General features: G+C 40.4%; 1 protein-coding gene across 1 annotated transcript in view; it reads left to right on the top strand.

Annotated features, from left to right (window-relative positions):
- Positions 1 to 14,822, top strand: part of LOC149178671 (uncharacterized) — a 396,993-nt gene that overhangs the window by 45,871 nt on the left and 336,300 nt on the right. The window contains exon 4 of the mRNA XM_089422194.1: positions 10,980 to 11,105. Coding sequence (XP_089278320.1) covers positions 10,980 to 11,105 — 126 coding nt within the window. The remainder of the gene's footprint in view (positions 1 to 10,979; positions 11,106 to 14,822) is intronic.

The following is a 14,822-nucleotide window of genomic DNA, read 5'->3' as shown; positions in this document are numbered from 1 at the left end:
AAGTTCGTAAATAGAAGGAAGCCTTAGCTGAGATTACAATGGGCTAATTATCCATTTGTTGCCCTTGGCCTAACATTTACCCTTTAGGTTTCCCCTGCTAGTTTGAGTGGTAATAGGGTTGATGCATTATTTCCTAGGATTGGAAGTGTGGCAGAAGGACGACGGGATCTTCCTTGGTTAAGGGAGATGTGCTACAGATATTCTGAAGAGGTTCATAATGCAGGATTGTAGATCCATGTCTACACCCATGGTCACCAACCCGAAGACGATAGATGCGTTAGACGACAAGGATGTTGACCCCACCTTGTTTAGACAACTCATCGTTCTCTCATGTATCTGGTCAACATTAGGCCAGATATCTACTTCGCGATCAATACCCTTAGTCAGTTTATGGTGGAACCGAAGAGGGTACATTAGACAATAGCGAGGCACATTTTGAGGTATGTGTGTGGCACAATTGCGTATGGGTTGAGATATACCCGAGGAGATGACTTCAAACTGTGTGGGATCACATATGCATATTGGGTAGGCAATTTAGTGGACAGGAAAAGTACCTATGGGTATTGCTTCAACATTGGAAGGGATGGTCTCTTGGTGCAGCAAGACGAAGAAGTTAGTAGCACTGAGCTTTGCAGAAGCAGAGTATATGGCAGCGAGCACAACTACGTGTGAAGCTATATGGCTTCGAAAGCTGCTAGTAAGCTTGTTCAGGCAAAGAATGGAGGCAACTAGTGTCTACTGTGATAATCGAAATTGCATCAATCTCTCTGAGAATCCAGTGTTTCATGACTGGTTGAAACACATAGATATTCAATGTCATTTCATTCGAGATTGTGTGCAGCGTGGAGCAGTTCAGCTATAGTATGTTCCCACAGATGAGTAGGTTGCAGACATACTCACGAAAGCTCTAGGGAGATCTAAGTTTGTTAATTTCAAAGAATAGATGGGTATGATGGAGAACTCATTTCAGTAGCAGGGACAAAGTATTTTAGGATGCTTCTCAGTTGCATTTGCTGCAATAGCAACAACAACAGATGAGAGGGAGTTCCAGTGCAAATGCAGAGTTGACAGCAATACAACAGTAGCATAGATGTGACATCGGAGTTGCGCAGTGGTTGATGGGCAGTGACAGTAGCCAGACATCATCACCGTGACAGAGGGTGGTATAGGGACAGGTGTTGTGGCAGAATGTGCAACACTAGTTTTTGTAGCATCATAGGTGTTCTAGTCTCGAAACTTTGTGGAGAGGCTAAAACACAGGAGTTCTCCATAACTTAGAAATCATTTCTGGAAATTCCACCTATAAGTGTCTCAATTAGATTATTAGCGTATTTTTAAATGTTTCCTAAGTCTAAACTTAGGAAAACTGGTTAATTAATTAATATTAATTGAGATAAGGTGTGAATCATCTAGAAACTCACACAGATCGATCTAAATATGACCTCAACCATCGATTATGTTTGAACCTTGGCCGTGGGAGTCCCAACTGGAGATTATAAGAGGAGGTCGATGGGTATATGGAGAACACACCAGTGCAGACACTCAGTGATCTAAGCAGATCAATTTTCTAGTAGCAGAGTGATTCAACGAGAGGATTCGAGCCAGAGATCGAGTAGCAGGAGGCAGAGGAGTGTGGCAGTATTCCGGTGGAGGTTCCCATTGCCGAAAAAATCAAATTGAGGGAGTGCAACTTTGCCTAGAGGGATTGTGTAGGCAGCAGCAATGAAGCAGTTCGATCTAGCTGGAGGAGCAATCGATTCAGTAGATGGTAGTTGGGTCTTTGATTAGGAGGACTAGTGAATCAGTTCTAGAGCCAGAGAGAAGCAGAGCTGTAGATTTTAGGAGTTACTGGACACAGCAACAAACAAGGCCTGCGCAAAGGTCGACGTAGAAGGAAATGCGAATTTCTGAGGGGTTAGTTTTGGGTGTTGAAATTAACTGTGGGGTGAGGAAAAATCCTCACAATAATTTTTCTAGTGATTCTCTCATATTGGTTTGCAAGTTTGGAATCCAAATTATTGTACTCATATTTTCTACTGAAGAATAATAATAAAACCCTCATCTGTTGTACCGGTTTTCCTGCATTGGATTTTTTCGGGGACAATTGTCCAAAAATAACGGTGTCAAAATTCTTGTGTGTGCTAGAATTTCTCAGTTTCCAACATCTTATTTTCCACAACATTTTTATGGTGAAAATTGCAGTTGTGAGTTTATTCGTTGTTTGCGATAGCAAATAAACTGCGTAATTAAATTTATAGTTAGGAGAATAATTTCTAGTAACTGCAATAGTTGAAAATTTCACAGGGGACTTCTTCCCCTTGGCATCCCACTCCTCCCAATTTGGGGAAAACCTTCATGGTTTGATTGATTGGTTTGTTCATTGCTTCAACACTAGATTAATTAGATTAACATTAGTCACTTTTCAAATTTCATTTCATTTTTCTTTCATTTCATGCAAAGTAGTTCACATTTTCCAAACTTTACATGTTAAACAATTGGATGAGTTTTTTTGTGAACTAGTCTAATTTATTTCAAGCATTTTCTTTTTTCTAATAGTTACCTATTGCTCATAGATTGTTTCATTTGCAATTCCATTTGTTAATTTCCTCATAAGTTGTTATTTGTTCCTTTTCAAGGCATCTTTTGTTTATTGAGGCATTGTTATCACTAGGTTGGGCAATTGCAAACCATTTCTTTCCTTTGAACAATTGACTTGATTTAGTTTCTTAACTATCTAATCTTATTTAGATCTGAATTATTTTGCTTTTAGAGTAAAACTTACCTCCAACATAAGTTGGTTGTATTAGACGATAGGGACCCTCCACCCCTATTGACTCCTCACTCTGATATCAGGGCTCAGGCGAGGTTGAGGTCCGAGGACTAGAGTTGATTGAAGCTTGCTTTAGATTAGGATTAACGAAAATAAACCAAGAAACATTCCATCACATTCATTTTCCAGCACTTTATACTTTATTTATCTTGTGGGAAAATGGTTATTTCAATTTAAAGTGCATTTTATCTTCAAGGCATTTAATATTTCCAAGTACTTTCCTTTTGAGCAACTATCAATTACACTTTTGGCACTGGTATCCATATTCACATCCTTGTTCATTTTGTCAAGTATCTTATTCAAGTATTTACTCATTTTCTTATTATCATTTGTCTATGGTTCATGAATGGTTATGATGCTCAAGGATTAATACTTATTGTTGTCAATCTACATGCTTTGAAGTTCTTGATATATTCTTTGAATGGTGGATTGTTCCTTATAATTGAATTTAACTCCTAGAACTTATTTAGTGAAGAACTAACCAAGCCTTAGTTTCCTTTAGGGTCTAACCACCTTGGCTTTGATTAGGAGCAAACGTAGACGAAGGAGTTGGGAATTGGGTGACAACCCCAACTCACAGCGTGCCCCCAAGGCCACACCAAGTGAAGTTAGTGATTTTCTCCACGCTAACCTTAGGTGTGGATTTGGATGGCAACATTTTTGGCACCATTGTCGAGGATAAGTCCTCTTAAAAGTGAAATACGACTAACTTTGGTTTTAAGCTTTTGGAATTTTTAGAATTAGATTTCTGTCCAAATGGCAACTCCACTTGATCAATGTTCTGCAAGAATTTCTACTAGGAGAAATCCAAGTGGTTTGGTTTGTCCCACTCTTGATCTTGAAAGGGTTTATAGAGCGAGGTTAAACAAACTCTCTTCTTGTAGACTTCTTGCATAGCTTGGGCAGGAAGCTCTTTTTGAACAAGATGCCATGGACGACTTTTTTGCCTCTTGTGACTTTTCTAACATCAATGATTGCCCAAATAACATTCCAGATAAGGCCATTGAGAAATTGCCTTCTTTTCAAGGCAATAATGCAATAAGCGCCAAGACTCACTTGAGGAATTTCAACTTGTGTGTCAACAAATGGTGCAACAATGCCAAATTTGAAGATGTTAAAAATGAGGTTGTTTGTACTTTCGTTGGAGGAGGATGCACTTGATTGGTTTACTGAGAAACCTGCCAATGCATTTGATACTTTGAAGAAAATAATAACTGCTTTCACTGAGAAGTTTGGTGACAAGAAGGAAGAGAGGCATCTGCTCAATTCCATCAGCCATATCAAGAAATAAGAGAATGAAACAGTGGAAGAGTTCAATAAGCGATTCAATGATATAGTGAAATTTTTTCCTGATGATGTCAAGCCACAGGATAAATCTCTCTTTATATACTATATTGATGCTTTTAGTGTGGACACACCTTATGAATTGAGACAAAAAGAGCCAAATGACTTGAAGGATGCTCAAAATGACGCCATCAAGCTAGAAAAGCATAGGAAAACTTTTGGGAAATCTGAAATCCCAAGCTTCAATAGGGGTCATGTAAAATCGCACGAGTCTAAGAGAAAAGCTGAAGCTAAGGAAGTTGAAAATGATCCCTTCAAAGAATTGACTTAACGCATAAAGACCATGGAAGTAAATCACACCAATCAAATTTAATGCCATCCAAAATAAGTTGGTTGCCATGGAAAGATTTGAAGTAGGGAAATTTTAGAATAGAGGAAATGATAAGTGGCAAAAGAGAGGCCCTCCCCATGAGCATAGGCCACATAATCCTCTAGAGTCCTCAAATCTAGTTGATCAACCTCCTTTTTGTAGACCATGTGATGAACTTCATCATGAAGTAACTTATCCCATAGTGAGGAGGATTATTGAAGTGGAATAGTGGGAACAAGTAGCAAATAAACTTAGTTGGCAAAAAAAGTCAAAAAATTAGGATGCTCCCATCCTCATATAGTGTGAATAATTTGAATGAGTTGGATATGGTCACTGAATTGTATGGTGAAAAGCCTTCTCCAAATCAAATTTTGGAGATAGCCCAAGATAGGGGATTGACTTATCAAAGGAAAGGAAAGAATCAAGGAGGGACTCAAAGTGCCCCAAAGGTTTTTACTCCACCTACTTCAAGTTTGAATGTCGATTTAGGAGGATGGATAAATAATGCTAAGATCTTGGTACCAATAACTATGATCCTCAAGATTCCCTCCCAGAAGTCCAAATTGTTAAAATCTATTAAGGCCCCTCATGGAAAAGAGATTGAAAATTTTGCCAAGGATAGAATGGAAGATGCCCTATAATTTTGCAGAGCACATATATGGGTAATAAGGATAATCAACCTTGCTTTATCACCCTATTAATTAATGGTTTGTGTCTACATAATTGTATGTAGGATTCGGGAACTTTTTCTTGTCTTATGCCTAAGAAAGTCATGAATCAACTGAATTTGAGGCTATCCAGGCCTTACCATAACATTTGTTCCATGGATTCGAAGAGAATTGAAGTATGTGGTTTGATCAAGGATCTCCAAGTCCATTTAGCGGTACATCCAGATGTTATGATCACCATTGACATTGTAGTGATTGATGTACCTGATGCACGGGGAATGCTTTTATCAAGGAAATGGGCAGCTGATTTGGGTGGTAGCTTATAAATGAACTTAATCTATGCCACCATTTGTAACAGTGAGGGCACCATGGTAAGGTTAGACATAGAATGGGAAGGAACCCAAGGGAGTCCAATAATGAAATTATGTATGAATTAGATGGATTGGGGAACTATGCCATATTAGCTAACTCTATAACCCCATTAGAAGAAAAGGTTGAAAGTACAAGTAATTGGCTTTGGCACATGGATTTTGATGGAGCTCATTCTAAGTTTGGTAAAGGTGCGAGGATTGTCCTTACACCTCCCCTTGGTCATGTTTTCAATTTTTCCTATAGATTAGAATCTGACATTACCAACAATGTGGTGGGATATGAGGCTCTCTTGTTGGGTTTAGAATTGGTAAAGGATTTGAAGGTTAAATTTCTAAGTATCTAGGGTGACTCAGATTTGGTCATTCTTCAAGTAAAGAATCAGTTTGCTTGCAAGAACGATAGACTCAGAAAATATCAGAATGATGTACGGGATACTATGGAATTTTTTTGTGCATTGAACATTGCGGCAATGCCTCGAGAAAAGAATAATGATGTAGATGAGCTAGCAGTGTCAGCATCTACATTACAACTTGCAAAAAACTTGTTGCGGATAAAGTAAAAATGGAGGTAATTTTCAAGCCATCGGTTCCTGATAATATTGAGCATTGGCAAGTTTTCAATGATGAAAGTCAAGTGATTAGATTCCTCAATAAAATGAAAGAATTCTCAGATTTCCAAGCTAGCTACAAGGAGGAAGGATGTACTTATGTGGAGTGTGAAAGTGACAAGACAAATCCCACTCATAGGGGACTTGTAGCTTTGGAAATGCTTTTTTATAGGAACGATGTGTTGGAATTTCTAAGTCTAACACATTACAAACCCTTCATGCACTTTACTGATTTATTCCTACCTACTTGTTCTGTTAATTAACAAGTTATTTACCATGTAAATACTGGAAATAAATACAAGTACATGCTCAACACATTACAGATCATCAAACTGAAGGAAATAGAAACAAGCATACAAGTGACACCGTTGTTTTTGGACTAATGTCCCCGGAAAAACCCAATGCGGGAAAACCGATGTAGCTATATGAGGGTTTGATTTATTAAGCAGTTTCAGAATACAATCTGGGTGCCAAATCCGGCTCACCCAACAAAGAAAAATCTCGACAGTAGTACCTCTCTACTCAAAAGCAGATATTCTGGTTGAAACCTCGGATAAACACTCCGGCAGTGCCACAGCTCCAATCTGTCCCACGAAACCCCAACGTTAGCCTCTCTGGCCCAGCATTAGCCCATCGTCACTCTGTCTTGGCACGTGTCAGCTTCTGCGGCACTGCGTCAGTCCTCTGGCCCTCAGCGTCACCCATGTTGGCCCTATGAGGCACTGGGCAGCTCCTGGCTGGTTCTGCGTGAGCCCTGGCTGGCTCTGAGTGAACCCTTGGCTGCTTCTGCGTCCCTCTCTCCGACTACTATGCTAATCCTCCCGGTGCTATCTTTGCCTCTCTGCTTCTTTATTCACTGCCCCTCAGCTGCAACTCTAATCACTCTCTCAACTTTCTCAGCAAACCCAGCTCAAGAAAGTCGAAATCTTGATCTCTTGGTGTGTTCTCCAAGTGACCCTCAAGCCTCCCCTTATACTTTTCTCGTTGACAAATCAACGGTCGAGATTAAGTCCCTAATCAACAGCTAAGATTAGATTTGGTTTGATCCATGACTTTTGGACCATGCTAACACAATTTTATGTTTATTCATATTAATATTTTATTTTCCCTATGTTTAGACTTAGGGACTCCATTAAAAATATTAATTATTTTAATATCTCCCAAACTGTTTAGAATCTGCACAAACCCTTTCTAGATATTGGAGATCTCATGTGCCTTAGCCTCTTCACCAATTTTCGTGGCTAGAGCACATTCGATGCTACCCCAAAGCAACACTCCCTCTTAGCGAGGACTGTTCTCTAGCAATACTCCTCACTAAGCATCACCCTGATCATTCGACATCGGTCCCTGTGCTGATGCTAGACCTGCTGCCCAACATCCTCTGCACTGCTGCATCCTGTACTGCTACCTGTGGCCTTGCCACTGCGACTGCTGCATCCATACTGCAACTCCCTCTGCATCTGTGTTGTTGCCCATGGTCTTGCCACTGCCACTGTTGCATCTACACTGGAACCCCTCTCATCATGCTGCGTCGTGCTAGCCACAACACTACCATTGGTAACTACTGCACTGCAACCCAGTTATTGAGAAGTAAGTAACTGATCTCCCAACTTTGACATCTTCGTCAGGCTAGAAACACTCTTGACGCTGAAGCTCCCTCTGTCACTGACAAGTGCTCCCTCTCTACCTCTACGATGCTGCAACAACTCTGTGCATATCGCACCGTTGCACACCTCTCTATGCCATCGTGCACTGGTGAAACACTCTCCTGCTTCTCACACTGCTGCCTCACGCTGTCCTGGGAATTTTGCATTGTAGCTCCCTCTCTCACTCCATCTGCATCTGTCTCTACTGACATCCACTAGCACTGCTACTCCTCTTCGAGGCTCCCATAGCCAGGTATAATTCGAGAGGTTGGGTACCTCAAGGATCCAGCCCCTTATCACCTGTAGTCCGCTTGACTACAGCTCGATGTCTCCCCACTTCCGCTCAAGTAGCGTGTGTGCACTCATGGCATAGTCATCGTTTGTCTCCACTTCCTTCTCTGCCCTCGCTGGCGCAGCCTTGGTCTCGGAGGCCTCTCTCTTGCTCTTCTTCCTTAGACATTGGGTCGCATAATGACCCAACTCCCCACAGTGGAAGCATTTGACCTTGGAGAGGTCCTTCTTCTTCCGTTTCTCTTGCTTTCCCCAGATGCTAGGCCAGCATCCACCTCCTCCTCCTCCTTGATTTTGATCCCCTTGCTGCTGCTTCCCACCTTTCTCAGCCTTCTGATCTCTTCTTGGCGAAGAGAAGCCCACATTTCCTCCCAATCTGGAAGGGTCGCTCTGCCCACTATGCTTTGGACAAACACCTCCTAGTCTCTTGAGACTGCGTTCAGGGTTGTTCTCACCATCAATTCTTGATCCGGTGTGGCCCCTATGGAAGTCAGCTAATCCCGGATCTCCTTCAATTGATCGAGGAAGGGGTTGATATGTTCTCCCTTCTGCATCTGGTATGATCGCAATTGATTTTCTAGTAACATCCTTCTCTACATAGAAGTATGCTGGTACAATTTCTTTAGGGCCTCCCACACTCATTTGCTGTTTCCTTTTCGGCAATATGTGGTACTACATGGTCCTTGACCCCGTCAAGGATGATGCTCTTGGCCCTCGCCATTGCCTCCTCATACTTGTCGTTATCAGCCGGGTCAATTGGGATAGCTATCATCCTCAAGGCGAAGTGCTTGACATGATTCTTGTCTAGAACGGATAGGATTCTAACCTTCCAGACTACGAAGTTTGAGGCTTTGTCTAGTCTATCCTGGTCTCTTACCCCATTCACCGCCATCTCGCTGCTCCTCTACTTCCCTCCTAAAAGTTCTCGGTATGACCCCCTCTGAGCCTCGATTTCCCTCCTGGAAACCCTTCTGCCAATGTCGAGATGCCCCCACTCTGATCTTTAGTGTCGCTGCACCATTGATCCAGATTTCTTGGCTAGAAACCTTTGGTAGCAACTCCCTCCTCCTTGGTCTTGCCCTGTTAGGTACTGTTCTGACTACAGTACCACACAGTGACCAGCTCCACTCTGCAACTTACCCATAACCTCCTAAACCCCAGCAAATTGAAGATTAGAGCTCCTAGGCTCTGCGCAATCCTGGTACTAGCAAATCAGCCTCCTCAGCTAACTACATCAGCCCTCCTGGTTTCTGCGTGGCTCTGCATGAGCCTGCCTTTGCCTCCCTCAGCCTCTGCACTGCCTCTTCCTGGCTCAATCTTGATGACGTAGGCACTACATCACCCCTTCCTTGCTGCTACTTTGCTAGGAACAACTTTTGTCACTCGGGACAACTGTTTTCTGCTGTTGTTGCTCTGCTTGGCTGATGTCCTCAGTTCTCTTGTGATCTACAACCATGCTCTGATACCATGTTGGGATTTCTAAGTCTGACACATTAGAAACCCTTCATGCACTTTACTGATTTATTCCTACCTACTTGTTCTGTTAATTAACAAGTTATTTACCATGTAAATACTAGAAAGAAATACAAGTACATGCTCAACTCATTACAGATCATCAACCGAAGGAAATAGAAACAAGCACACAAGTGACACCGTTGTTTTTGGACTAATCTCTCAGGAAAAACCCAATGCGGGAAAACCGGTGCAACTATCTGAGTGTTTGATTTATTAAGCAGTTCCAGAATACAATCTGGGTGCCAAATCCAGCTCACCCAACAGAGAAAAATCTCGACAGTAGTACCTCTCTACTCGGAAGCAGATATTATGGCTAAAACCCGGGATAAACACTTCGGTAGCTCCATAGCTCCAATCTGCCCCACGAAACCCCAGCGTCAGCCTCTCTCTGGCCCAGCGTTAACCCATCGTCACTCTGTCTTGGCTTGCGTCAGCCTCTGCAGAACTACGTCAGTCCTCTGGCCCTCTGCGTCACCCATGCTGGCCCTTTGAGGCACTGGGCAGCTCCTGGCTGCCTTTGCGTGAGCCCTGGATGACTCTGCGTGAACCCTTGGTTGCTTCTGCATCCCTCTCTCCGGCTACTGCGCTGATCCTCTTGGTGCTATCTCTGCCTCTCTACTTCTATATTCACTGCCCCTCGACTGCAACTTTGATCACTCTCTCAACATTTTCAGCAAACCAAGCCCCAGAAAGTGGAAATCTTGATCTCTTGGTGTGTTCTCTAGGTGACCCTCAAGTCTCCTCTTATACTTTTCTTGTTGACAAATCAACGGCCGAGATTAAGTCCCTAATCAATAGCTAAGATTAGATCTGGCTTGATCCATGACTTTTGGACCATTCTAACACAATTTTATATTAATTCACATTAATATTTTATTTTCGCTAAGTTTAGACTTAGGGACGCCATTAAAAATATTAATTATTTTAATATCTCCCAAACTGTTTAGAATCTGCCCAAACCCTTTCTGGGTATTGGAGATCTCATGTGCCTTAGCCTCTTCACCAATTTTTGTGGCTAGAGCACATCCAATGCTACCCCAAATCAACACGATGCAAATAAAAAGAAAATGAAGGTAAAATTGATCCTGAGGTGGGGGTTAACTTGAAGTAAACATTGGCACAGATCAGGATCCTAAGATTGTAAAGATTGGCAAGGGCACTGGTTTGCTATAGTTTCCAGTTTTGTGTTTCTGATTCTCATGGATGTAAAAAGTTACTAACATATAAGAATTTAATAAAACTATATTTTCATTTTGTAGAAAATAAGAATAAATTTAAGAGAGTTATATTTTATCAAAATGTTATAAATTTTAAACCTCAGTGTTTACATTTAGATTCATCAGTCAGTACCAATTATTTGAAATTTGTACTAATGGCTTTCTTTTCTTGACTGCAGATTGTTTCCTTTCTAATGGCTTTACTCAAGAGCTGTGCTGATTCTATCCAAACGCATCAGGATAGTATATCAAAAAGCATTGTTAATTTACTTGATACTTGCCCAGATTCAATTCTGATTCACAAGGTATAATAATATATGGATTCTCATATTCTTTTTGCTTTTTGAAAAATGCAACTTATGTTACTTAAAATGGACGCTAGAGTTGCAACAGATGGACATGTTACATGAAGATCCTCTTAAGAAATCTAGGAAGGTGTTTGCTCCAACTGAAAAGGAGTATATATCCTTATCAACATATGAATTCTAGTTTTGACATGAATTGCTAAATCGTTTCTAAAAGCACTTGTTTCTCTCAATTGTATGTGGGACTTGTCTCCTTGAAAATTTGGTGTGCATATTCTTTTCCAAAGGAAAGCAATAACAAACAGTTGTATTGTGTGCCATAATTCAATGCAACAATTTTTGATATTCCAAGTGTCAATTAAGGGGGGACCTTGCCAAGGCATAGTCATTGTGAACTGGCAGGTGAATTTTGCTTGAAACGATAACTAAAAGGGCCTGGAAATTGGACACTTCCACAAGACATGCCTCATTAATTCTTCTTTTGACATCGAACACAAAACAGATCAAAGATATTTGCTTTATTGAGCCTCATTTTAAATGTTGGTGCTTTAGAAGCACCATCCACTCAAAATTTTGTATTCAAATGAACTGTTTGCATTAGAGAGAGTTTGCCATCTCTTTTGTGACCTCTTTTTGTTAATTTGTCATGATATGTTAAACAAATCTGCACTTACAAAATCAATTCCCATTTCCTACAACTAATACGTAAAGATCAGGAAACACCTGTCAAAACAATGGATTTGCTTAAAGAAAGTATAAGGAAAATTCAAGAGTGCACACACTGCATATCATGAGGCTAGATCAAATTGGTGGAAAACTGAAGATTATCTCTACATAAATAGCAATCTGGAAATTCAAGACAGCGCACTAGAAATCTGTAGCAGCAATCACATTCCTTGAAATTACACAGCTTGTTATCACACTTCTAACTCAAAAACAATACTATCACACACTAACAGAATCACTCTACTACCCTAACTCACTTTCTACCAGAATTCTTCCATGAACAGTAAATGAACTACAACATAGCTCCATGTCATTTGAAGGTCTAATATATATATATATGTGATGAACTCAGTAAGTACGTCAATATGCAGATCATCACATTCTCCTTTTGAATAAAGAGCCATAGAGATTTTGATTTGATATTACTCAGATTTGCCTAATATACCATGGAGATGAGGCACAAAGATTAAAGAGCTAGAAGCTTGATGAGGCTCAGACTTCCTCAGGTGAGAAAATTTCCATAGTGCAACAACTTCAGACAAGAAAGCTCACATATCATGCCATAGAAAGCCACACATTATAAGTGCCATAGAGAGATTAGAAATTCGGGCTTCATAGAATATATTTGGCTCCTTTTATGACTTAGGGATCTTAACTCTCAGAATTTGCACTTTTATTCACAAAGGTAGCTCGAATGATGTTTCATAATTCGGACTAGAGTTTAGTGTAATAAATTTCACATGATCTCAATAGAGATGGGAGCTCGCATATCATAGATAGGAGAACACACTACAAAATGGCTCACATATTGTAATGTTCCAAAAAGGAAATAATAGTGATAAACAAAGCGAAATACTATACAACATCGAAATATTTAAACAACAATCAAACACCCATAATTTACACTGGAACTGTGCCAAAATTCGGCCATTTTATTATATATGGAGAAGAGTACAATGCATGAAATGTGTGCACCTGGGATTTCCAAAGCAAGCTAAACAATCCCAGGTGAGAAAGATGCTACCCGAATGTAGAGGAAAGACTTCTCAATGTTCTGCACTGGGCTTGGAAATTCTACAACTTCTCGCTGGAAGAAACCCCTGTTTGAGCCTCCAAAAGTGCTTAGAAAATTCCACCAAATTAATCTTGAGATCTCCACCAAAAACCCAAAAAAACTCAAAAAGGATTTGGGAAACTTTTACTGATCACGTAGGACCCAAAATTTAAGCTCACTTTCCTAACCTAAGTCACCATGTTCGTGTTTGAGTTCGGTAACCTTGAAATTCGAGTAAAGTTCGACATCTAAAATTTTGTTGATAAATTTCGGCATAAAATTCGACATATAAAATTTGAAATATTATATACAATTTAAGTTTAAGCAGGCTGAAAAACACATTTAGCCATAGTTCTTCTCAAATAAATAATGTAGATTACCCCATAAAAAGCAAAAAATCACCACTAAGTTTCACTAAATCTATACAGACAATTACAAATTATTCTGCCGACAATACATCACAATGGAATTATATGCTGATTAATAGAACTATAAATTGACAAAAAAATAATTGTTGTTTTAGTTAGTGAATTCTATTAACTGAACTAGACAAAAATTCATTATTCATCCCGATGATTCAACCCTCTCAATGGGTTGGTTGACAGAAACATTAATGAAGAAGATTGATTATTGTTCCCATTAGAAAAGTCTGTCAATCGGATCAAAAACCTTTCTCATTTTTTCAATGATTCCAAATGCCCCAGTGGCCCAATGGCCTAGTTATCCAACTTCCCGGTGGCTAGTTATCCAACTCCCAAAGGCCCGATTATCTCAACGGTTGGTGGTGGAGTGAGCGAGTGTGACTGTGAGTGAGGTAGATTTTCGAGTGTCACCAAGCTTTAGCCTCAAGTTCATTAGGGTTACCAAACTTACCATAATTATAAATGATGAAAAAATGTTGAACCACAAAACCCTGAAATGAACTTCAACGAATTTTTGGCGAATTCCATCGAATTTTTTCGTGTTCGTGTTTGGCATAGAGTTCGTGTTCGTGTTTGGCATAGAGTTCGTGTTCGTGTTCAACATAAAGTTCGTGTTCGTGTTCGACATAAAATTCGGCGAACATAAATGAATTTGTTCGAGTTGTTTTGAGGTTCGACGAATTTTGCATTCGAAGGATTAAATTTGCCGAACCTGGTGACTTAGCTCTTAACTGGCTGCCAAATAATCCTATTGTTTTGGGGCACCAAAACTCCAAAAACTCTGCAAAATTAGGAGCAGATTTCCTGACCCCTAACTGACAAAACCCAAAAAGGAATTGGCCTAATTCCGACCTCCCAGAATTACCCAATTTTGGTGCTACACCCTTCCTCGCAGAAACTGTGTCCCTCACAATTCTGCTGCTAGATTTAGCACTTGGTTTTCCTCAATCTGCTGTAGAACAACCCTGGAAATTACCTCCAGAGAGATGAGTGGATTCCCTTCCTAAAAACCCACACAAGCATGAAGTATTAAACCCCACGAATTTTACCCAGTGTTACTGCTACTGTATTACGTAGGTCCTAGAGTGGCATATTTGGCTCTCACAAAAGTTGCAACTTCCAGTCCTAAAAATATCCACAAATGCTAGTCCAACTTGAGGGAAATTTTTGCTAAATTCTCAAGCCAAAATAACCCTTTTGTCGGCCCCAACTCAGTGTTACGATTTTGATTCTTGCGTCCTCCCTGGAAATCGAACTCACTGAGAAATGGGCTGAAAGGTACCACAATTTCTAGCAGATTTACCTCCCACTGAGATAAGAAATTCCTCCTTAGGGTGGTACTCGAAGTCCATTGAAACAGAGGTTGGAATTCCTACTTGGGAATTCCTTGTGCTAAGCAACACGGGTTGTCTTGGATAAACAACTCAAGAGAACTAGAGTTGATTTGTAAAAATGATCAAAGATGCCAAATGGAGGCCCCCAAGCTCTATTTATAATTGTTGGATCTCTCTCCCT

This window comes from Pinus tabuliformis, chromosome 4_1 (assembly GCF_031772625.1).
Source record: "Pinus tabuliformis cultivar Carrire ecotype Pingquan chromosome 4_1, CPIR1, whole genome shotgun sequence".
In the NCBI taxonomy this organism is placed as follows: domain Eukaryota; kingdom Viridiplantae; phylum Streptophyta; class Pinopsida; order Pinales; family Pinaceae; genus Pinus; species Pinus tabuliformis.
Note: the sequence above shows the minus strand (reverse complement) of the source record. Positions and strands in the feature narration are given on the sequence as shown.